The sequence below is a fragment of the Rattus norvegicus genome, chromosome 6 (genome assembly GCF_021556685.1).
Source record: "Rattus norvegicus strain SHRSP/BbbUtx chromosome 6, alternate assembly SHRSP_T2T, whole genome shotgun sequence".
NCBI classification, from domain to species: domain Eukaryota; kingdom Metazoa; phylum Chordata; class Mammalia; order Rodentia; family Muridae; genus Rattus; species Rattus norvegicus.
The window spans coordinates 110,707,226-110,730,668 of record NC_141539.1 but is presented as its reverse complement, the minus strand read 5'-3'; the positions used below and the strand labels follow the sequence as shown (position 1 = coordinate 110,730,668).

Genomic DNA, 23,443 nt, shown 5'->3' with positions numbered 1-23,443 from the left:
TGAAAAAAACAAAAAACAAACAAACAAAAAAAAAAAACCCAACCAAACCAAACCATAGTAGAAACTAGCTGAACTACTTAAAAGAGCTCAGACCAACTGAAGCACCTAGGACCCTCTCCAACCTGCTGAGCTGCCTGCAGACTGTGCCTGTGCTCCAGGTTCCCAGCTTTTGTGACCTGTCAGCCATGCTGGGATGGGCCTTGAATGGGCAGCTGTCTTTGAGTCATCTTTGTTCCTCTAACTTCTCACCCATATTCTTGTTGTTTTGGTTTTGAAAGCAGGGGTTCTCTGTGTAGCTCTGGCTGTCCTGAAGCTCACTTAGTAGACCAGGCTGGCTTTGAACTCAAAGATCCATCTGCCTTGGCTCCTCAGTTCTGGGATCTAAGGTGTGAGCTGCCACTGCCCAGCGTCTCACCCATGTTCTTGTAACTCACTCCAACAGAACTCAATTTCACCAAGTTGGCCTTTGCTGTTATCCACACTTTGGTCTGTTGTAGGCTCCCTATCTGGGGTGGGTAGCCACGTATGTGTTTCATTTTCCCATCTCCCCACACCTAGTCATAAAATCTCTCTGGCAGTTATATGAGCTGCCCAACAACATTCATGTCACTCCACTGTACTGTTCACGTCACCGTGCTTCTGCTCGATCTGCTCCCTGTGTTTCAGTGTGGTGGTGTATGCCTATAATCCCAATGTTGAGGAGGTAGAATCAGGAGGATCCAGATTCAAGGATAATATTCAGGTACACAGGGAGTTTGAGGCCAGTGTGGCAAATATGAGATAATGTTTAGAAATCAAAGGCAAACTAAGTATCAACAAAACTCTGAAATTACTACTGCAAACATCCTTTTTTCCCTTTCTAACAGAATGAAGTAAATAACAGCAACAAGAACAAATTTTTTTTTTTTAAGACAGGGCCTTGCTATGAAGTCATAGCTATCTCAGACCTTACTATATAGACCAGGCTAGCCTTGAACCCACAGAGACCTACCTGCCTCTGCCTTCCTAGTGCTAAGATTAAAGGTATATGCTATCATACTAGGCTTCTTTAAAAAACAAATCAAAACCAAACCCTTGTCCTCAACTTGCCCCTGATACTTGACCCTATCACTGTTGTTTTGATAATATTTAAAAGTTTGCTAAGTAAATCAAATTATGTGAACAGGCACTGGAGCATCTGATTTATAAAAAGATGCAGATGGGCTCAGTAGTTGTTCTCAGCGTCCACTTCAGGCACCTTACTGCTTGTAACTTCAGCTCCAAGGGGATCTGAGGCCTCTGGTCCTAACAGGTACATATATATATACATTAAAAAATATAATTGTTAGGGTTGGGGATTTAGCTCAGTGGTAGAGCGCTTGCCTAGGAAGCGCAAGGCCCTGGGTTCGGTCCCCAGCTCCGAAAAAAAAAAAAAAAAAAAAAAAGACAAAAAATAAAATTGTTTAAAAAAGCAGCAGCTATTTTTAAAAATTGAGACAATATAGCATCTTTAAAAATCAGAAAGTGTTTAATTAATTGATGAGAGAAAGCTGGTCCAAGAACAGCAGGCAGATTCTGTGGAGTGAGAATTAGAAGCGAGGGGCTCCATAATCATCTGGCATCCGCTCGATGTTGTATCTGACCAGGGAGGAAAGCAGACACCGTTATGAGAGGAGGTATGGTACAAAGCCATTCTGAGTCACTCCACCAGTTACTCTCAAATCTTCTCAAAGTCAGAGGAAACTTTTTCAGAGAGACCCAACAATGAGTGGTCCATACCAAAATGTTGACTGTATTACCTTTGTCCTTCAAAGCCACAGCATTAGCAAAGGGCAACTAGGACTTGTCATCCAGGTAAGCCTGGGTCAGTCTGTATTTTATCTATATACCGTGTGCTCCCCAAATGGAAACGCCGGCATAGAAGTTCTTATATGGTAGACACCAGACATCCAAGAAGGATAAAGAAGAGTTTTGTTTCTTGAGACAAACCTTTAGTCTCCCAGATAAGGGGTTAATAAAGACTACTGCCCCAACCCCCTCTCTATCTGAACTGACCTCAAATGCACTGGGCAGCAAGAATGATCTTGATTCTGGTCTTCCGTGTTGGGAATATATGTGTTCTACTCTGCCCAGTTTTATTCCATGCTGAGAGTCAAGCTCCTCCTAAAAAATCTTTAAAAAAGGATGTTTCTACCCAAAAGGATGAGCTTGACTTAAAATAATGCTTTGTATAAAGCAACAGATGCATTTCTAATAATCTTACTGTAACAAATTGATTTTTGCTTCATTCTAAATCCTATCTTTGTCTTCTCCCCTCTTCTTGCTATTTTATCTCATTCCTTCAACTTCAAATGTAGTCACGATAGGGTCATTTCTTTGAAATCCTCTATAACTTTATAACCTGCTCTCACTATATCTGATGACCAACTATGAGCCTCTAATCCCTTTCCAATAGCAACTTCTCACCTGTGGTTAGAAAGGTACATGATTGGGACACCAGGGATCTTCCGGATTCTTCGTTTGAGGTCACGGTCAACTGTGGCCACAATGTAACACTTGTGCTGAAAGAGAAGCCCACTGGTGTTGACAACTGACTCAGACAGTCTATGCATACAACCACTGGGCAGCCTCTCATTTTCAAAGTAACTACAGAGACCTAAGAGATTTATAGAATAAAACACATAAGCTGCCTGGCTTCAGTGTGGTTTTACGAGCCTTGAGGGAAGGAAGGTAGGAAGTGTTCACAAGCTTCTAACTTTCTTCTGTCTCATGCCTGGGAAGGACTGCTTAGTTAAGGCAGACAATCCCTTAGTTGTGGGAGAATGTTCCCACGACTACATGCAAATGCCTAGATTGGCGGGCACAGACCTTCCTTCCTCTGCTTGTGTGGCTTAGTGTACTCTGAAGTTCTTTAGTGACGTAAGTGGGCAGCCCCTCATCAGGAAAAGGATCTCTATGATTCAAAACCTGAGTTAGGCTTAACCTTAACTATTTTGCTATAGTTTACTTCATATACAAATCTCCATTGATTTTATAGAACATTTACCACCATGGTGGCAGCTATGACGTGGCCACATATATAGATCACATTGCTAAAGGGCAAACTCTCATTAAATGAAGATAGCCATCCTTAGCAAGTGCTTTTCCTCTCTCCATTCTTTTTTGCTTGTTTGTAAGGACGAGGCTCTTTTCTCTCCCTTCCTTCTTCTTTTCCTCCCCTCTCCACCTCTCTCCCCATTGCTGTGGCTGGAGACTGAACCCAAGCCTGGTACATACTAGGCAGCACTCTACCACTGGCTACAACTCCAACCTGAGAACAGTTCTTATGTGAGTCTTGTCTTGTTTGGTGAGCAGTTCAGAGTGGAAGAATTCAAAAAGGAATTAACCCAGGGTATGTATGTGGTAGCACCCCGGGATATTTTAAGACTTAACTGAGAAAACATTTCTGAGTTAGGGTTGGGGAGGAAAACCATTCCTGCATGGGATGGAAATGGAACCTTACTTAAGATCCACAGGGAGAGGAGAGGCTAGGATGTGATGTGTTATAGCTACATGAACACATTTAAACACATTACAGAGGATTTGTGGAATAAAGACCTAGTCACTGCCCAAATCATATACTAGGTTAATACAGACGTTAGGATTGTTTTTGTGTTTTCCAAGGCAGGATCTCACTGTGTAGCACTGGCTTGGCTGGAACTCACTATGTAGCAGAGGCTCTCTTTGAACTCAAAAGGATTGGTTTGTGTCTTCCTACAAATAGGCGAGAACCTGAGATTTAAAACCAAACTTCCTTCCCAAACACATGCTCTTCCTATTATGGTTAGCACACAATTTTTAAAATCTGATTTGTTCAAGTAAATGGTATCTCTGCTACTTATGAACAACTGTTATATATACTCTATAATATATATACACTATATCACTCCATAAGAAGTATATATATGTATATAAATACATATATAAATCCTAGATACTTTACTGAGCTTGAATATTCAGAAGGTAATAATTGGTATCCCTTGTTTTGGGATACACTGTGTAGCTGGTAGCCAGGTAGGGCAGGTTGAACTTGAACTTACAGAGGTCCACCTGTCTTTGCCTCTGAGATTTAGGATAAAAAACATGTGTTACCTCACCTGGCCTGTGCCTTTTTTTTCCATAAGGTTTATTTATTTATATGCACACTGGAGTGTTTGTGTGTGTTCAGTGTATGTGTGCACCAGAAGGCGGCATTGGAAGAGGAATTATAGGAGGTTGTGAGTCACCTCCTGTGAGTGTTGGCATCTGAATCTGGGTCTTCAGCAAGCACAGCTAGTACTCTTAACCCTGAAGCACCACCTCTGCACAGGGTAAACATCTGAAAAGTGACGACGATACCTGAGTTACCCTCTGCACCAGGCAGTCATCGGCATAGGTTCCTTTGTGTGTGCATGGCAATCGGTCAAATCGGGGATCTTTGGCGATTCTGCAGGATTTACAATAAAAGTGGATTAAAGAAAACATTCAAGCAACCTGAAAATTTTGTCTGTCCAACCAGCAAAGCAAAAGTAACATGGTTCATGTACTCTATGTGGGATTACAAGGCATGTTCTCGCCCTGGAAGACCATTTTCCATACTTGCATTTTCATAAGGAAGGGCATCAAGCCCATGGGTGGATAGCACTAGGGCTCATTTACTCAGCACCAAACTCTCAAGTTCTTATGTTTCTATTTTACAAAAGGGGAAGGAGATTCAGATATTAAGTTGCTCAAACCTATAGAGTTAAGAGAAGCCCAGCAATGAAAATCAAATCCATATTAAACATTTTTAGAAGTTGTCTTACACAACTATACTGCAAGACAGGCATAAGGATGGTCACTATGGCATAGCCAACCAGCAACATAAAAGCTAAAACATTTCTGTGTCTGTCTGATTACAAAAAGATACTGAATGTATGACCCTAAGAGGACCTTGCTAACCCACTGAAACGCAGGTCAGTGAAGTGTGTAGGATCCAGAGAAGATGGAGACGGGTCTTCCTGACACTTTCTAGTTCACTATTCCTTTCAGCTGTCACTCTTGTGTGAGTACAAACAGTATGAATGTGGAGGAGTTAGGCAGCTGTGAATTGCCTAACGTGGCCATGGCTAGGAGGAGCTGAGCTCAGCCCCTCTGGAAAGCAGCAGATGTTCTTGGCTTTAGCTGCTTGGCCATCTCTCCAGTCTCTTCATTATTTTAAAAAATTTAATTTAAACTAACTTGCCAGGAAATCTTTGGTTAGTGTCTTAGTTAGGGTTTTACTGCTGTGAACAGACACCATGACCAAGGCAAGTCTTATAAAGGACAGCATTTAATTAGGCTGGCTTATAGGTTCAGAGGTTCAGTTCATTATCATCAAGGTGGGAGCATGGCAGCATCTAGGCAGGCAGAGATGAGAGTTCTACATCTTCATCTGAAGGCTGCTAGTGGAAGACTGACTTCCAGGCAGCTAGGATGAGGATCTTAAGCTCACAACCACAGTGACACACCCACTACAACAAGGCCACACATTCTAATGGTGTCACTCCCTGAGCCAAGCATGTACAAATCATCACATTCCACTCCCTGGCCCTCATAGACTTGTTCAAATATGAGTCTATGGGGGCCATACCCAAACATAGCACAATGCAAAATACATTTAGTCCGATTTCCAAAGTGCCCATTACCTAAAGCAGTCTCAACAATGTTAAAAGTCCAAAGTTCAGACCCTCTTCTGAGATCCATCCAGTCACTTAACTGTAATCCCCAAGGCAAGACAGGAAACCAGCTGGGCAAACTCCGCCATCTCCATGTCTGACGTCAAAGTGGTCTTCAGGTCTCCACTCCTTTCTCATCTTTGTTGACTGCAACAAACTCCTTTCTCCTGGGCTGGTTCTACTCCCTGTTATCAGCTTTCCTCAGCAGATAGCCCTGGACTGGCATCTCAAATATCCTGGGCTCCTCCAAAGGGCTGGCATCACTTCTCCAGCTCTGCCCTCTGTAGCACTCTAAGCTCAGGTTGATCCACTCCATTGCTGTTGCTGTTCTTGGTGACCATCCCATGGTACCGGCATCTCCAATATGCTGGGGTCTTCCGCTGCAACCAGGCTTCACCAATAGCCTCTCATAGGCTCTCTTCATGGTGCCAAGCCTCAACTCCGTTGCACGACCCCTTCAGTCCTGAGCTGTCAACTACAACTAAGGCTGCACCTTCACCAAGGCCTTCAATGGCCTCTCAAAGTGCCAAGCCTCAGCTGCTCTTCATGACACCTTCATGTCTTCAAAATCAGTACCACCAGGGTGACTCTCACACATTATCAAGTCCAGCTGCAGCTGAGGTACAACCTTGGCTATCTCTGGAACACAGCCTCTTTGTGCTCTCAGAAAACACTTCCCAGAAGATTTCACCTCAGTGATGCTGGTCTCTTCTTAATCACCACTAATTTCTTAGCTCCAGTTGACCAGCATCAATTGTCCCAGTAGTCCCTTCTGAACTCTAAAGCCAGAGTCACATGTCCAAAGCTGCTGAGTTCTGCTGCTTGCTGGGGCTGGAACATGGACTGCCCCCTTGATCTATTACATAATCTCCATCTTTCTGTTTTCTAGCTCCTTCACTGCCTGAGCTTGGCTGTCCTGGAACTTGCTCCATAGCCTGACCTTCGACTCAGGGATCTACATGCCTGACTCCTGAGATTAAAGTTGTGAACCTCCATGCCTGAACTTAAGCTTTTCTTTATCTAGAACTTGCTCTGTCTCAGGCTGGCCTTGCATTCAGAGATCTGCTTGGCTTTATCTCCTGAGATTAATAAAGGAGTGTACTACCATGCATGGATCTAATTTTCCTGGGTATGATCTTGCCCCAAAGTCCCACTCCCTTAATCTGCTATCTCCAAGAGCACTGGATTCGGCTCCAATTCACTTCCTGGTGCACCTTTAAAACTCTAATCATATATTTTATATTTTTCCTTTCTAAGCTTGTTGTACTTGTTCAAAATGCTCTTCATGAGATTTAACCAGAGAACAGGTCTCTGCTGGGATTTTTTTGCGACTTCCTTTGTCAATGCAATTAATATAAATCTCTTTAACTTGGCTTCAGGTAGACTCTTCAGACAAGGGCAAGAAGAAGCCACATTCTTCACCAAAATACCTCAAAAACAGTCTCTAAGCCACATACTGAAATTTTTCTCTGAAACCTCTTGGGCAGGGTCTGAACAATTCAAATCAAGCAACGAAGTCTTCCATATTCCTACTAGGATGGCCCATTAAGTCCCACTTAAAACATTCTATGGCTTTCCAAGTCCTAAGTCACATATTCCAACAAGGCTACACCTCCTAATAATGCCATTCCCTGAGCTAAAAATATACAAACCATCACAGCAAAGAGATGAGATATTCTAAAAGTATCTGTAGTATACCAAAGTACAGTAAATCTAGACCAAGTCCTTCTTACCTTAGTGCCACACGATACTTCTGTCCTAATTTCTCAATTTCAGCCATTACACAATCGGTTATACAAGGGATACCTGCAAGGAACAAACAAAACATAGCATAGAAATTAGTAAGAGAGCTTGTAAAGATATCCTCTGAATTATATTTTGTTCAGTCTGTAAAAATTATGTAGACTTCTGCAATGACAGCAGATTAAGTTCACTGAAATTACTAGTAAGAACTAAAAGAAATGGGGGTGGAGAGATGGCTCAGAGGTTAAGAGCACTGGCTGCTCTTCCAGAGGACCTGAGTTCAATTCCCAACAACCACATGGCAGCTTACAACTGTGTGTAACTTCAGTTCCAGAGAATCTGAGACCCTTACACAGACTTGGATGCAGGAAAAACATCAATGCACAAAAACAATAATTAAAAAAACAAAAACCTATGAGAACTGGGTACAATGACAAAGGCTTGTAACCTTACATACCCCAGATGCTGATAAAGGAGGATTGAAAGTCTTAGACCACCATGGGCCAGAAATAGATCAAGGCCATCTTGGGCAGTTTGCTGAGACCCTGTCTCAAAACAAAAAGTAAAAGGGGCTGGGGACATAGCTCAGTGGTACAGTGCTTGCCTAATATTCAGGAGGTCCTGTGTTCAATCCTCAGCCCATAGGGGTGGTGGGAGGTGGGAGTGATATACAACTGTAATCTGAGCATTTGGGAGTAGAGGCTAAAGGTTCAATAGTTTAAGGTCATCCTTAAGCTACACAATATATTCTAGGCCAGCATGGGCTACATGAGATCCTGTCTCAAAACAGTGACAAAAGTCTCCCCAAAATACAAACAAAAGTATATGTTTAAACAACAGAATACTATGAAAGGTAAAGGGATGAGGCCCATATATAAACAGACAAGGCAAAGTGTTGAAGGCATATTATTGAGTGCAAAAACCAAGAACAGGGAACTAAAATGTGATCTCTAGTCATCATCACAAACAAAATGGTGCTTTAAGTGGCTCTGAACAACATCAAGCTGAATGCAAGAAAACCAAGTAAGAGGTGGTTCCATTTTTATGAAATGTTCAGAATAGGCAAATCTAGAGACAGAACTGGACTAATGTCACTTAGGGACAGGAAAAATAGGAGCACCACCCACTGTGGGGTGTGGCAACAGAAGGAACTGGGATTCTGCCTTGAGCCTGCCTATGTCCTACTTCACTGTAGGCCCTTACACTCTCACTGTCATGGCTATGAAGTCAGCCTTCTTCAAGCACACACTGCCTTCTGGTTCCATAGCTATCTAACTTCACTGACCTAGTATCTCCATTCTCTTCTCACTTAGATGTATTTTCAGTTTTTCCCCCGTCTTTCAAAAGCATCAGTGTGCATTTAAAATTTTTACATTATATTCATTTATTTCTTGGGGGAGTTGGGACCATGTGTTGTTGTTGCATGAATGAAGGTTAGAAATTGACTTGTATGAGTCTGTTCTCTCCTCCAAAACCTGGGCTCCTGCACTCACACTCAGGAGGCTTGCTGCAAAGAGCTTTTACAAGATGAACCATCTTGTTAGCCCAGTGTATTTTTTAAAACTATCCTCTTAAAATATTTATTTAATGTTTTGCCTGCATATATGTTTTTGCCTGCATATATGTGCAATCATGTGTGTGCCTGGTGCCTCTGGAGGTCAACGGGGACATCGGATGCTCTGGAACTGGAGTTACAGACAGTTGTGAGCCACCATGTGAGTGCTGGGAACTGAGCCCAGGTCGTCTTCGTGACTAATAAGTGCTCCTTAACTCCCAAGCCACCTCTCCATCACCATAACTGCCACCTGCAGCACTTTTATTTCTGAGAGAACCATTTTTGCTGAATAGCATATCTCAACATAGACTTGAAAACTATCTGTCAACCATATTGAAGACAGATGTGAGTCACCTGGTGCATTCACTTTTAAATTTCATTTATAAACCACAGGTAGAGAGGATTTAGTATGGTTCTCAGGAGGCCTAGGATTTTTTTGGTGTGTGGTGGGGCAGTGCTGGAGAACATCTAGGGATCGTCTGCACATCACTCAATGTTATACTGAGCTGTATTTCCAGTTCCCATTCCTGTCTTATGTCTTACCTTTTAGCCCTAGGTTTCTCTGGCTTTGTACTTCAAGTGTGTGTGCTACTGGGTATTAGATTTGGGACATCACATGTGCTAGAGGTGTAAGATTTCCCTTTGATTACAGTAATTTAGTCTATATGGCAAAGTGCCACTCTGAATGTCATTTGTACCTTTAACAGAGCAATAACCCATGACTGGGAACCCATCACACAGTACAGCAGATCTTTTCCTTGTTGTTGTTACTGTTGTTTTGCAGTGCTGGGAACTAACCTCAGGGCTTCTCACACATTAGAAAGCACTCCACTACTAAACCACTAAGCCACCTCCCTAACCCAAAAATGTAACATGCATAACTATTAGGAAGCATTCTTTCGGACACAGCTTAAGTTTTCTGTTTCTCACTCATGATTACACAGGAGGGGATACCCAAATAAACAAGGGAACTCTGCACACTGAGGCATAAACTACCTCATTTGTAATACAAATGAATTCTAACTGAATAAATGGGAGAACCGCCTTATTATTTGATTTCTCTGTCGCCATAAGTGGAGGTAGCTTTTATTTAGCTTTCTTATAGTAGATTGGAATTGAGAATGTACCCTGCTTAATAGAAATGTATATATGAAAAACAGATTTTCATTTGTTCAGAATTTTAAAACCCAGGCTCAGAACTGACATCTCTAATGAGATGAAAGCACAGCTTTCTGAATTGGGAGACTTTAATTACTCCTGGTCAAGTATGCATTAGATCTCAGCGTATTGAAAACCGCCATTGCTAGGTATACTGGAAGCTAAATGGCCATTAGTCATTTACTGGGATCTTTGCTTTCCTCTTTTAATGTATTTGGACAAATATGATTGTTTTGTACAGATGTCACAGAAATATAACAGCACGATACTCACACTTGGCGTACAGACAGTCCATCATTGACTGCACTAAGTCCAGTTTGGCTTTAATGGAAAAGTTGATGAAGTTGGTATCCACCAGGATGTGGTAAGGTGGACCCAGCTGTGTATTATACTGGAAGAACAAGCAGGAAGGATGCTGGGGGCTGAAGGGAGAAAGGAAATATGATCACAGGCTAAAGTCCACACTGGTAATTTTGATGCTAACGAAATGAAAACGGAAAGTTTGCTACAGATAAATGTCTTTTCCCCTTGTTCATTGCCAGTAAGAGTTTAAAATAAGGCAGGGAAGAGGCAGAGTGAATGGCTCAGCAGCTAAAAGCGCGCACTACTGCTCTCTCAGAGCACCCACATTCAGTTCTTAGCACTGACCTTGAGTGTCCATTACTGCCTGTAATTCCAGCTTTGGAAGGTGCCACACCTCTAGCCTCCAGAAACACCTGAACTCATGTGCACACGTCTACACACAGACATACGCATGTCCACACTTACATATAACTTAAAAAATCTTTAAAAAGGAAAGTTAACAGCCTGCTATTTTCTGGTCCACCAGAAAGCTCTGACACAACTTTAAAAACACAATTATTCCAAACCTAGTTCTTCCTCGATCAGGAGTCTGGTCTTGGGGTACAGAAAGAATCTAGTTATCAGGATTAAAATCAATGCTACAGCACACTGCCATTCTCAAACTCCTAAAATGGATGGAATGGAAACAGACCGTATAGCATTAGGACTATAGCGGAGCCCACTACTCATTTAAAAACCCACATCACCAAGTTCCTGAACCAGCATCTGCTGTGACGACACAGACTGTGAATGAGAGCAGGAAGAGAAAGCAAACACGGTGATCCCCCCCCCCCAAGTTAAAGGAAGAGAAAGCTATGCAAAACATGGTGATCCCCCTACCCCCCCCCAGAAGTTAAAGGTACTTATTTTAAAGGAATGACCAGAATATATAACCTCACCGACTTGTGGCAACAGAGTCTCTCTTTTGTGACATTTTGTTGTGTGGCAAACAATGGAAATTATTTACTTTAAAAGATTGTTTGAAAAGAAAAAAAAGGTTGTTCCCAGTGCCTTCAGGGAAAATTTACTGTCCATGGGATTCAAAACCTCAAAGCACCGAAACCGGAATGTGCACCTGGATGCCACTTTCACTCAGCCAAGCGCAGGAGTCAGGGAAAGCCTGGGATCTCAAGGGTGCTGCTGCTCTAGGATCCCTGAGTGGGAGGGGGGAAAGTTGACGTTTTTAATACTCACACTTCTCTTTCCTTCAGCGCACTAGGATCTTTCTTTTCTTTCTTTTTAGGCTTCAACCTATCCTTTTCTTTACTGCAAAAAAAAAAAAAAAAAAAAAAAAAAAAAAAAAAAGCAAATCCAGAGAGGAGAGAAATGACGCAGTTAAATTTTCTTTTCTTTTCTTTTCTTTTCTTTTCTTTTCTTTTCTTTTTTTTTTCCGAGCTGGGGACCGAACCCAGGGCCTTGAGCTTGCTAAGCAAGTGCTCTACCACTGAGCTAAATCCCCAACCTTAAATTTTCATTTGTAAGTTTCAAGCTTGTTAGAGATGTCTCTCAGTGGTAGAGCGCTGGCCTAGCCTGTGTGAAGCCCTAGGTTCAATCTCCATCACCTCAAGTTCCATTCTCTCTCTGCTACCAAAGAAATCCAGTTTTGGACTTTGTGATGTTTATATTGACATACACTTTGAGAACAAGTCAATGCAGCAAGAAGAAGCCTGAAGATATAAAATTAATCAATAAGGCCAATAAACTCAAAATGTTGTTAATGAGTAAATAATTCTAATTATTAATTTTTTTCTTGGTATAAATGGGGGTTGATTATACTTAAAGTATATTATACCCATTTGAAAATTGGTATGATGAAATTTGTTATGTACAATAAATGCTAATAAAAAATCCACTTCTAAGAGGCTGTGAAGAGGTTGGTATTAACTTGCTGAAGACTTCTGAATACCTAAGCTAGGCATGGTGGCCCTCCTAGCACCAGGGAAGGACAGGCAGACAGAGCTCTATGAGTTTGAGGTCTGGTCTACAGAGCAAGTTCCAGGATAGCTAAGGTTTATTGAGTCTTAGTGAGACTCAATAAACAACAACAAAAACCAAACAAAATTAAAAAGGACTCAAATCACAAGTTTTGTAGGAAAGTTTCTCCACATTCTTTATAAAGGCCTGAAACATAACACACATAGAAAATGAAGATTTAACACAAGGAAGTTATCAGTGGGACATTACTCCTAAAAGATATAAAATAGAAACCCACATCAGAAACTGAGAATAATTATTCTGAAGGTTTTAATGACCACTCCCTTTTAAACTTGGGTGGTAGGAACTGGAAACTGGAGACAAGCATGGTATGACCTCTCCGGCTTTTCCACAATGATACCATCCCCTACCCCACCAAACGTGTGACTACAATTCCATGCAACACAGACCTAAGACATAATAAGCAAAACAAAAACATCAAATGTTTCTACTTAGCCCATCGTGACTCCTGTATTTCTGATCAGTTTAAGAAACCAGTTGGTTCTGACCACTCACAGTCGCTCATCTCTTAAACTAAGCATTCGCTTCATAGTCGCATATTTCCTTGTTTTCTTTTGCTTCCCCTTGAAACAGAAGTTTTCGAATTAAAAGAGCTGGAAACATCCTTTCAAGTTCTCTTCTATTTTCCTTCCCCCTTCTCCTTTCCCCAAACGGCACCCTGCCCCTCTCCCTAATCCCTAAAACATAGGTCCCTTCGAACTAAGACCAGACTGGAATTAAAATAACAAACAAACAAACAAACAAACAAACAAACAAACAAGGAAGCGCCTAGTCTATATCTGGCCAAGGGCTCCCATTTGCTCCCCAAATCTCTCTGACAAAGTTCTCCCACTCTCCTCACCATGTTCTCGACGCACTCCTGTTTCTTCCGGAATCGTTCACAGCGCGACACTTTACGTCATCTACAAGCTCTTTCCGGCAAAGGCCAACCCGGAGGCGGAAGCTACTTTGGGAAACGGAAAAGCTCGGAGCCGGCTCTTAACGCTGGCGAAGATCTACACTGGGGGTTTTTCTGGGGGGCGGGTGGAGGGTAGGTTTTGTGCTGGATGAAGCGGCTACTTCCTCGGACCCCGGAACTAGGACTTGGCCACGCAGCAGCTCCAGTTCGGGTAACGTTTCTCTTCACGCCCCAGCCGGAGGCAGAGTCCAGCCGACTCTCAGGCAACAGAGTTGCTAAGGCGAGCGAGAGAAGAAGGGAGGAGGGCAGAGGGGTTGGGAATCCTGGGCTACCCCATAGTTTGATAGTACATTCTGGTTTTCCTCTGGCACATCAGGGTTCTGTAGTTCAGCCTCGAGGTTCTGGTTATTGATTGGTTTTCGTCGCCGGCATGGTACTACGTGAGGCTCAGTGTACGATTCTTCCGGAAGAGAGGACTGTAATAGCGCTTGAGGACACCCCTCAATAAATACCCTTCTCCCTCCCTCCCTCCGTCTCTGTCTCTGTCTCTGTCTCTCTCTGTCTCTGTGTGTGTGTGTGTGTGTGTGTGTGTGTGTGTGTGTGTGTGTGTGTGTGTGTGTACACTCGAGCGTGCAGGTACATCAGAGCAGAAATTCAGAGCAGAAGCCAGAAGAAGCTGGTTGTCTTTATCTTACTATCCACTTTTTTAAAAAAGACAGTCTGTCTTACCGATCCTGGAAGCACTCCAGATCCCCACCTCCGCTTTTTTGCTTGATTGACCGACCAAAAAGCCCCAGAGATACTCCCATTTCTGCCTTCCCGCACTGGAATGCCAAGCACACTATGCCTGTCTTGTTTTCTAAGGAGATCCTGGGCATCCAAACTCAGGTCTTAGCACTTTACTCATTGAGCCAACTGTCTCGGTCGCGGCGGGGTTCTTTAGACGATTACAAGAAAACAGGTGCATAAGCTTATATCTGCAACTACTTACCAAGCCTGGAATATGATGGGGAACCATTGCTGTTGGTTGAGAAGCCTGGTGTGCGGTCCTTAATGGGAGAGGGAGAATTTGTGGGGAGGAGAAAGATAACTTATGCAGTGTTTGTTTTTGTTTTCTGTTGTTTTTTTTTTCCTTTTAGAATGTATTCTAGTTATTCTTAACCACTTGAAGGTGTTCTTTTACCCCTCGAAAGTCTGTGGAAAGCTAGGGACAGTTTTCCTGGAAATGGATGTGCAGTTTATGAGACTTGTAGATGATGTAAACTTCATTTTAATTGGCACTTTAGATACCGTTATTTTACTGATGTTGAAGCTCTGCCCTGGATGCTCAGAGGTCAGTTTGGGTCGGTCGGTTTCTTTTTTTTTTTTTTTTTTTTTTCTTTTTTTTCGGAGCTGGGGACCGAACCCAGGGCCTTGCGCTTCCTAGGCAAGCGCTCTACCACTGAGCTAAATCCCCAACCCCGGGTCGGTCGGTTTCTAAAGCTCTTGTTTTTCTTTCTTTTCTCTTCTTTTCTTTTCTTTTCTTTTCTTTTCTTTTCTTTTTTTTTTCTTTTTTTCGGAGCTGGGGACCGAACCCAGGGCCTTGTGCTTGCTACTACCACTGAGCTAAATCCCCAACCCCTCGTGTTTTTCTTAATGCATGACATTGACCTAGTGTTACTGGGTTAAAAAGATGTTCACGGTATAACACTGCAAGACACTGCATTGGTTATAGAACTTTGGAGTTTGGCTGAAGTTTGAACCCTCTCTTCTGTTGATTACTTGCCGAGTTACTTTGGGCCATTAGTTGGTACCTCTATTTCTTTGCCTGTAGAGCTAAGCTAATATCATAGCACCTGTATTATGGAGACGTCACCAGGACTTGTGTTTTCATGATCAGAATCAGTAAGTCCCCAAAAGTGTTTGCTGTTAAAGTCTTTTCAGTCATTGTTTTTCTAACCCAAAGTGTCATACCACTTGCATGTTCATGTGTTTTCAGTGTTTTAAAACCTGACCGTGTTGATGAGTCTCAGAACTTGTCTCCAAAACAGGTCATTTAATGTTGGTTTGGATGCAGAACTGGTGTCCTTCCTGTTGTTCTCTTTGAGACAGACATGTGTGCAGGTCTCTGACCTTAACGTATCTGTGGGCTGTGAATTTTTGGTGTTGGAATCATTTTATTATTGACATATCTTCAGAGATTTTACTTCTTGCTTAACCCCCATTGGGAGTTCCTTATCCTTTCAGAACAGGTTGTGTCTGCCCAGCTACCATGCATGGGTAGAATTAGCACTACCCATATTTTAAAAAATGAAACATGTTAGTGATCAGGCATTTAGCCTTTTAAGTAAACACGGTCAGTTATTTAAAAAAAACATCTGGAGACTGATTAATGCAGGGGATAGGGGAGGCGGCACCCTGTGCACTTTATTGAGAGCACCGGAAGAGAAAATTGCAACCACTTAAATTGTAATTTGCTTTTAAAATCAGGATCTGAAAGAAAAACCCTTTTCTCTAAGTTTGAAATCCATGAACTGTTTTTTTTTTTCTTCTTCTTATATTTTAAATTGGTTTGCAGCTTCTGAGAACTTTCTGATCCTTGATTGTTAATACTTGATAAGGAGCTGAATCAGTGTAGGAACACTGTGGGGGTTGAGAACATAGTTAGCAAAGTGTTTTCGCTGCATTGTAATTTTGTCATAATCTGGGAGTCTTGAGGGCTATGATTAAAGCGCTGAGCTATTATTTACCATCCTCTGATAGGGATGGAGAGTAGCGGGGTTTTGACTGTGCTGGATGGAAGCGCAAAGTAATTACTTTTGACTACACACTGTGAGGAAAAGAATTATTTTAGACGGCTGGAGAGATGGCTCAGTGGTTAAGAGCACTGAATGCTCTTCCAGAGGTCCTGAGTTCAAATCCCAGCAACCACATGGTGGCTCACAACCATCTGTAATTCCCTCTTCTGGTGTGTCTGAAGACAGATACAATGTACTCACTCACATACATTAAATAAATAAATCTTTAAGGGTTGGGGATTTAGCTCAGTGGTAGAGCGCTTGCCTAGGAAGCGCAAGGCCCTGGGTTCGGTCCCCAGCTCCGGAAAAAAACAAAAAACAAAACAAAACAAAACAAAAAAAGAATTATTTTAGTCCTTCTCAATGGTTCAGAGGATCATTGTGTATTTTCTGTAGTCCTGAAGAGAAAGTCTTTGATGCCCCCAAGTCCACAGTTTGAATACTTAATTAGCCTTGGACTTTGTTCTCCTTATAAATTGATCTAAATGTGTTTTGAATGCAATTATGACTAGTGGGAGAGCCCCTAAAGAAATCTTGTATTTCAAGTTAAAGATATTATTTCCAATTTCAAACTACATTTTTACATTTATCTCATGGGCCACATGTGTTGTTTCCCCAACAAACATTTATTGCTGTTAATTACTTTTTAATTTAACCTGTTTACCTTAAATAATGTAGCAGGGCTAGAGAGATGACTTGATGGTTAAGAGCACTGGCTGCTGTTTCAGTGACCCAGATTTGGTTCTCAGCACTCACATCTGACAGCTCACAACTAACTGCCCATAAGTCTAGCTCCAGGGGATTTGACACTTTCTTCTAGCTTTGCCAAGAAACTAAACTCTCTCTCTCTCTCTCTCTCTCACACACACACACACACACACACACACACACACACACACACACAGAGAGAGAGAGAGAGAGAGAGAGAGAGAGAACCTTTATACATAAAGATCTTTAGAAAGATCTCTCCTAGTCTTGATGTTGGACTGATTACATGACACCTCACATGTTTATTCACAAGGCATTTATCGAGAAGACATTCTGTCCAGACAGCATGCTAGTTACCATTAAAAAACAAAAAAGACTCTCAGCCTCTGTTGAAGAACAACTTGTAAATAGTTAAATACTGTGCCAAGTGATCAACTATATAAATTCACATATTTTGGAGAAATTATTGCACATGTTCAACCTTCTGCAAGGGTCCTGGCTAGAGTGTGGTTGCTTAACATACCCTACAACAGTTAAGCTTTTGTAACATTAGTAAGTTCTATAGTATATTATTTTACCTTTTCTTTTTTTAGGACAAGGTCTAGTGTATCACAGGCTGGCCTCAAACAACTGAGGATAACCTAGAACTTCATTTGTTTGTTTGTTTTGAGACAGGATCTCTCCAGTAGCCCTGGCTGTTCTGAAACTCACTATGTAGGCCAGAGATCCGCCTGCCTCTGCTTCCCAAGTGCTGGGATCAAAGGTGTGCGCCACAGTGCCCAGCCACCTAGAACTTCCTGGTCCTACTGCTTCAGCCTCCTGAGTGCTAAGACGGCAGGTGCGCTCCAGCACACCCAGTTCCAGCATTGCTGAGGATCAAACCTCATACTGGGTAAGGAACTCTGCCTACCAACTGAGCTGCACCAGAGGCCCTCACTTCACCTTTGAATGGCTCTCGCCATTACTTATCTTAGGTTTACATTTCAGTTACGGAGTTTTGGTGACTTTTTTTGAAGGGTTATTAAATGCTTAGCCTTCTTTTTTTTTATAGTAACATTTCTAGACTCTTAAGGTGATTTACATGTTGTCCTGTGTGTGTACATGTGCATGTCTGTGTTCATATATGCATGCTTACAGCTAATGTATTTGTTTAGCGGCAATTTGTGCTATATTAGTGCTAAAATGCTAATATTCATTGCATTTTGTGTTCATTCTACTTTCTGGCCAGCGATCAGATAATGGTAATTTAATAATAAGCAGCATATATTTTGTGTAATATTATAATAGTATTAACTATTAACTATAAGTTAATGTGATTCCTTCAGTTTTCAAGAGAGATCTGGTCCATGTTACTTTAATCCTCATCTACTTTGGGAAGTTCAAATGCAAGGATAGCTTCAGGTGTAAATGGTAAAGCTATTTGGAAGAAAAAGCAATGGAGATCTTCCAAATATGAAGCAGTTTTTCACATTTTGGTACAGAAGGAAATTCAAGTGGGCAAATAGCATGTAGAAAAGAGTAGAAAAATATTTAATAAAGGTTTGAACCTTGCAATACCCAAGTTGGGGCAGTGCTTAGAGAAGTGGAATACAGTGTTCCTATCTGCTTTTCATCCAGCTTTTCTAGTGTTAACTTCTTATATAACTACGGTACATCTGTCACATCCAAGAATTGGTGGACTATTTTTTTAACTAAACTACAGACTTTTGGATATCACAAAAATTTCAACTCACCATCTTTTCCTATGCAGAATCCAATCCAGAATTCCACATTGCAGTCAAACTGTGTAATTTTTTTTTTAAGAACATGGTCATGTTATGTTGCTCTTGTAGCTTAGAACTTGCTATCTATAGCTTCAAAATGGTCAGGACTTTTGTTTTGAATGTGTGAGTATTGAAGTTGGGAGGGATGGCAAATGGCTCTAGTCCCTGAATTGGGAGATGGGGACAGGAGGAGTAGGAGTGTTGAGGTTATCCTCAGCTATATAACAAGCTTGAGGCTATCCTGGGCTACAAAGAACTCTGCTTCCCTTCTCCCCATAGAATAACCAAACAAGCAGAAAAAGATTGTTTTTCCTTCAGTTATATATATATTTTCCCTTAAAACTAAGCTTGGAGAGGTCTGGAAAGGTGGCTTAGTGGTTACAAGTGCTTGCTGTTCTTACAGAGGATCCAGGTTCTATTTCCAGCGTCCACAGGACAGCTCACAACTGCCAGTTCCAGAAGATTCAGTGCCTGCCACTGACCTTCAAAGGCACTGTGATTACAGGTAGGGCATACATACACATGCAGGCAAAACACTCACACTAAAATAAAAAAAAGAGTGGTGGGCCAGCAATATGGTACATCAGGTTGAAAGTGCTTGCCACACAAGCCGGATAACTTGGATTTGATCCCTGGAACCCATAGTGGAGAGGGAAGTCTTCCTCTGACCTCGATACAAGCCATGGCCCATGCATACCAAATAAGTAAACATTTAAAGTTCCTTTTAAAAAGTAACTTGAAAGTAGTGGATCGTAATAGAGGCAGAAATTTTAGCGCTCTCTCTCTCTCTCTCTCTCTCTCTCTCTCTCTCTCTCTGTCTCTGACTCTCGTGTGTGTGTGTGTGTGTGTGTGTGTGTGTGTGTGTGTGTGTAAAACAATTGCAAAATTCTGCCCCACTGGGCTGTGTATCTGGCCATTTGCCTGCCATTTCATGCGCAGTTAATAAAGTAACAACTTCCCAGACTTATTGAGGGAGACGGCTTGTCAGGTTCAGAGAATTACTTTTGAAATACTGCTGCTACAGCCAAGCTTCAGTAGTCCATGGTTACCTGAGCATAAACGCTGCCGTGGGCTGGGAACATGGAGCCTGTTCTCATTCTGCGGATCTACGTGGAAGAGTTTATTTTACAGACAGAAAAAACATCAGAATAAGAGGAAGTAATAAATTGAACTAATAATTTATTTTTTCCTTTAAAAATACTAAAAGTGTCAGCTCTAAAGTTTTTGGAAACCCCTTAATCTTTCTGAGCTGAACGGGGCTCCAGAAAATGGTCCCAGCAAATATTCTGGATTGAATATATAAAGAAGAAGCTTTAAAAAATAAAAGAAGAAGCCAAGAGAAATACATTCAGATTCTAGATGTGGTGGTTCTTGTGTTTAATCTCAGTAAAGGCCGAAATGAGGATTAGGAGTTAGAAGCAGCATGGGTTACAGAGTGAGACCCTAGCTCAAAAGACCAAACAAATCAAATTCCTAACAGATAGAAGGAGCAAGTGGGTCACAACTCACCCAGTTAAAACCAATGAGAGGGTTTGTGAAAATGTGTGAAGCTTTAAGCAAGAGTGCATTACTATTTTAATTATATATGTATGGTGCGTGCGTGCGTGTCTATATGAAGGTGTGTGCATGAGCACACCATTGCCCACAGAAACCAGAAAAGGGCATCAGATGCCCTCGATCTAGTGCTACAGGAGGCAGTGAGCCACCGGCATGGGGGCTGGGAACTGACTCTGGTCCTCTGCTTGAGTGGTGCTTGGCTTAACTGCTGAGCCCTCTCCTCAGCCCCATCTGTAAAGCTTTAAGCACCTTGTCAACTGTTTCTAAAGTTCAAAAGAGTTTGAAGTTTTATTATTTTCCAACATATCTTCTGGGGCCAGTGTTCTCTGAACTCCATTCACCTCCCCATCACTGTTAGGATTTTTGCCAAACACACATACAGTTTCTGAAATACGGTTTCTTCCACATCCTGTACATGGAACAGTAGTCCACTTGCCATATGTCAATGAAGACTTAAGGGAAGAAACTCTTTTTATAGAATTCCATGCAAAGCAGTATTGCACAGTGTCATTCTGTACTTGGGGAAGCACTGCTTGGGCAGTTCTTCTCGGCATTAAGGATGACATACCATTTCTGTCTTTGAAGTGTAGCCCTGTCCTGACAGGTGTCAGTGGCTAATGAACTTGCTTTAATAGTGACAGGGTTAGTGATGACAGATGTCAGGCCAGGTCCATGGCCGAGCTGTATCTCTCAGTTCCCATACTGGGTACTGGAGAGTCACGTTGGGGTCTCACACATACTGTGAGACAAACATTCTACCACTAAGCTATATCCCTAGGCCTATTAAAAACTGCTACCGAAGTAGAGCCAAAAGCCCCTATTGTTTTAGAAAACTGTTAGTTAGTTTTAACTGCTACAGGTTAAATACTGCTAATTGCAAAACTGTTAATTGTAACATTTGCTGAAATTAAAAAGTAATATTTTCAGCCAAGCATGATGGCATAGAGTCTGTAATTTCATCCCTTGGGTGGTATATGCAGGAGAATCAGGAGATAAAGGCTGCTGGCCTTAACTACACAAGACTTCCTTCTAAAAAAATCAAACAGACCAGCTAGGCAGAGGCTCAGTTGGTAAAGTTTTTAGGACCTGAGTCCAGATCCTCAGTGTCTGAGTAAAAAGCTGGAGGTGGCAACACAGGTCTGAGATTCCTGCTCCAAGGAGGTAGAGGTGGGGTGTGAGCTGTGAAGGCCAGCTAGTCTAGCAGAATCACTGAATTTCAGGTCTGGTGAGAACTTATCTGGAAAAAACAAAGATAAGCAGCCACCAGGGAAGCCTGACATGTGACCTCTGGCCTCCACAGGCACAGGCACACAAACAAACACACAGCACACGCAGAGCAAGCAGTTAGATTTTCAGGCCTCTCCTCTCCTATGGGCCATGTCTGAAATGTCCTACTGTGTCTACACAGAGTGATTAGCAAACTGGTCCAGAGGGAGGTGGAATGCTGGGCGCTCTTTTGGTAGATCTGCTACTTACTTGTTTTGATTCTGGGAAACTCAGTCATCTTTTAAAGATGTAAAGAGAGTCTAAAGATAATTAAGGAACATAGAATTGCTTTGGTTCTGGTCACCTTAACCATAGAAAGCTAACTTTTAATTTAACTAGTGAGGAATATGGCTTTCTCCAGTTTCCCATAGGTGAGAGTGACACTTGAACTAGAAAGAATGATCTGCTGGAACCTTCTCGTTCACACCAGAATGGTATGTGGCCGATTGTTTCCTTCTGTGTCCCAAGGAATGTGCCCTGGGTTCTAGAATTTGTCCACAGAGGCAGATTCAGAGCCGCAGAGATTTGGGGCTGATCTGAAGACAGAACAGGGGCGAAAATCTTGGCTAAATTTAGGTATGCCGATTACTGGGTGGATGGGGGGAAATCTGCTAAAGACAAAAGTCTTTCCAGATTCAGAAATAGACTCTTACTTCAGTAGTGCTTAGTAGTGTGGGAGGTTGACTCTGAACGAAACAAAGGGATAATAAAACTGAGTAATTATGAGATAAATGGAGTGCAAGGTTTTAATAAAATCTTGTTAAAATTTTTGACAAGAGATTTTTTTTCTTATGAAACTTTTAGATAAATGTTAGATGAAAGCAGGAAAAGTCTTTGTGATCTTGAGTTAGGCAAAGACTTTTAAAAATACAGAACTCAGGAAACACAGAGCTGAAGAAATGGCTCAGTGGTTAGGAGCACTTACTGTTCTTGTAGTTCAAGTCCCACTACCTTGTCAGGCAGTTCACACCTGTAAACACACACACACACACACACACACACACACACACACACACACACACACAATTTAAAAATAAAAATAAACATAAACTATAAAAGTTGGATTTCATCAAAAATTTGAGATGGCTACTTTTTAGAAAGTTGAGCTTCCATAAGGAACTGAAAAGAGAGACGGCTCGCAGCTGGGAGCACTTACTCACTGTTTTTCCAGAGGACCCGAGTTCAGTTCCTGGCACACGTGCTGAGTAGCTCACAACAGCCGGGAGCTTCAGGTCTATGGAATCTGACACTTTCTTCTGGCTTTTACAGGTGTCAGACACGGCACACATACAAATATTCACACACGGTTAAAAAGAAAAAAAGAAAGCAAAGGGCAAGCCAAGGACTTACAGTAGAGTCTATAAAGAACTAGAGCTCAGGAGTAAGAAGACAAAATATTTGAATAGGCATTTTATCAAAGAATCCATATAGTTGATAATCCATACTGGAAAGGATGCTCAGACCTCTTAGCCCTCCAAAAAATGCAAATTAAGTTAGTTGTTGTGGCACAAGCCTTTAATTCCAGCACTTGGAAGACAGAAGCAAGCAGATCTGTGAGTTAGAGGCCAGCCAGTGCTACATAATGACACCAGTGGGTAAAGGGAGGATCAGCTATGAGAATGAGGAAAATTTGAACCCCTAACAGTATCAAGTGTTGGTGGTAGAGCAACTGGACTCTCGTGTTGCTCTAAATGTAAAGTACTTTAACACAGCTGCCTTGGAAAGCAGCTGGGCAAGTTTCTTGTACGTTGAAAATATGCTTCTCATATGAACTAGCACGTTCCACTCCTGGGTATGTACTTCGGGGAGTAAAAACGTGTTTATACAGAAACTCATGCCTGAAGATTCATTGCAGCTTTATCTGTAATGTCACCAAACTGGACGTAATCTAAGTGTCCGTCTGGTGAATGGATAAACAGCCTGTACTCTGTCATTGGAAGGGACTACTAGGCAGCAGTCAAGAACAAACTACTTACTGATGTAAGTAG

At 41.9% G+C, this 23,443-nt stretch overlaps 2 protein-coding genes across 10 annotated transcripts in view; one reads left to right on the top strand and one right to left on the bottom strand.

Annotated features, from left to right (window-relative positions):
* Positions 1 to 1,488: 1,488 nt before the first annotated feature.
* Fcf1 (Fcf1 rRNA-processing protein) lies at positions 1,489 to 13,352 on the bottom strand. Its single transcript, NM_001044235.2, is given in 8 exon segments — positions 1,489 to 1,617; positions 2,446 to 2,540; positions 4,357 to 4,444; positions 7,427 to 7,499; positions 10,423 to 10,571; positions 11,686 to 11,757; positions 12,982 to 13,049; positions 13,328 to 13,352. Coding segments are annotated over 8 exon segments (597 nt in total). The 5' UTR covers positions 13,331 to 13,352; the 3' UTR covers positions 1,489 to 1,568.
* Positions 13,353 to 13,424: 72 nt separating this feature from the next.
* Positions 13,425 to 23,443, top strand: part of Arel1 (apoptosis resistant E3 ubiquitin protein ligase 1) — a 52,493-nt gene continuing 42,474 nt past the window's right edge. For 2 of the 9 annotated variants that reach the window (XR_015621813.1, XM_087552807.1), the window contains exon 1: positions 13,425 to 13,595. The gene's annotated coding sequence lies outside the window, so the exon portion shown is untranslated. 9 annotated transcript variants of the gene reach the window in all.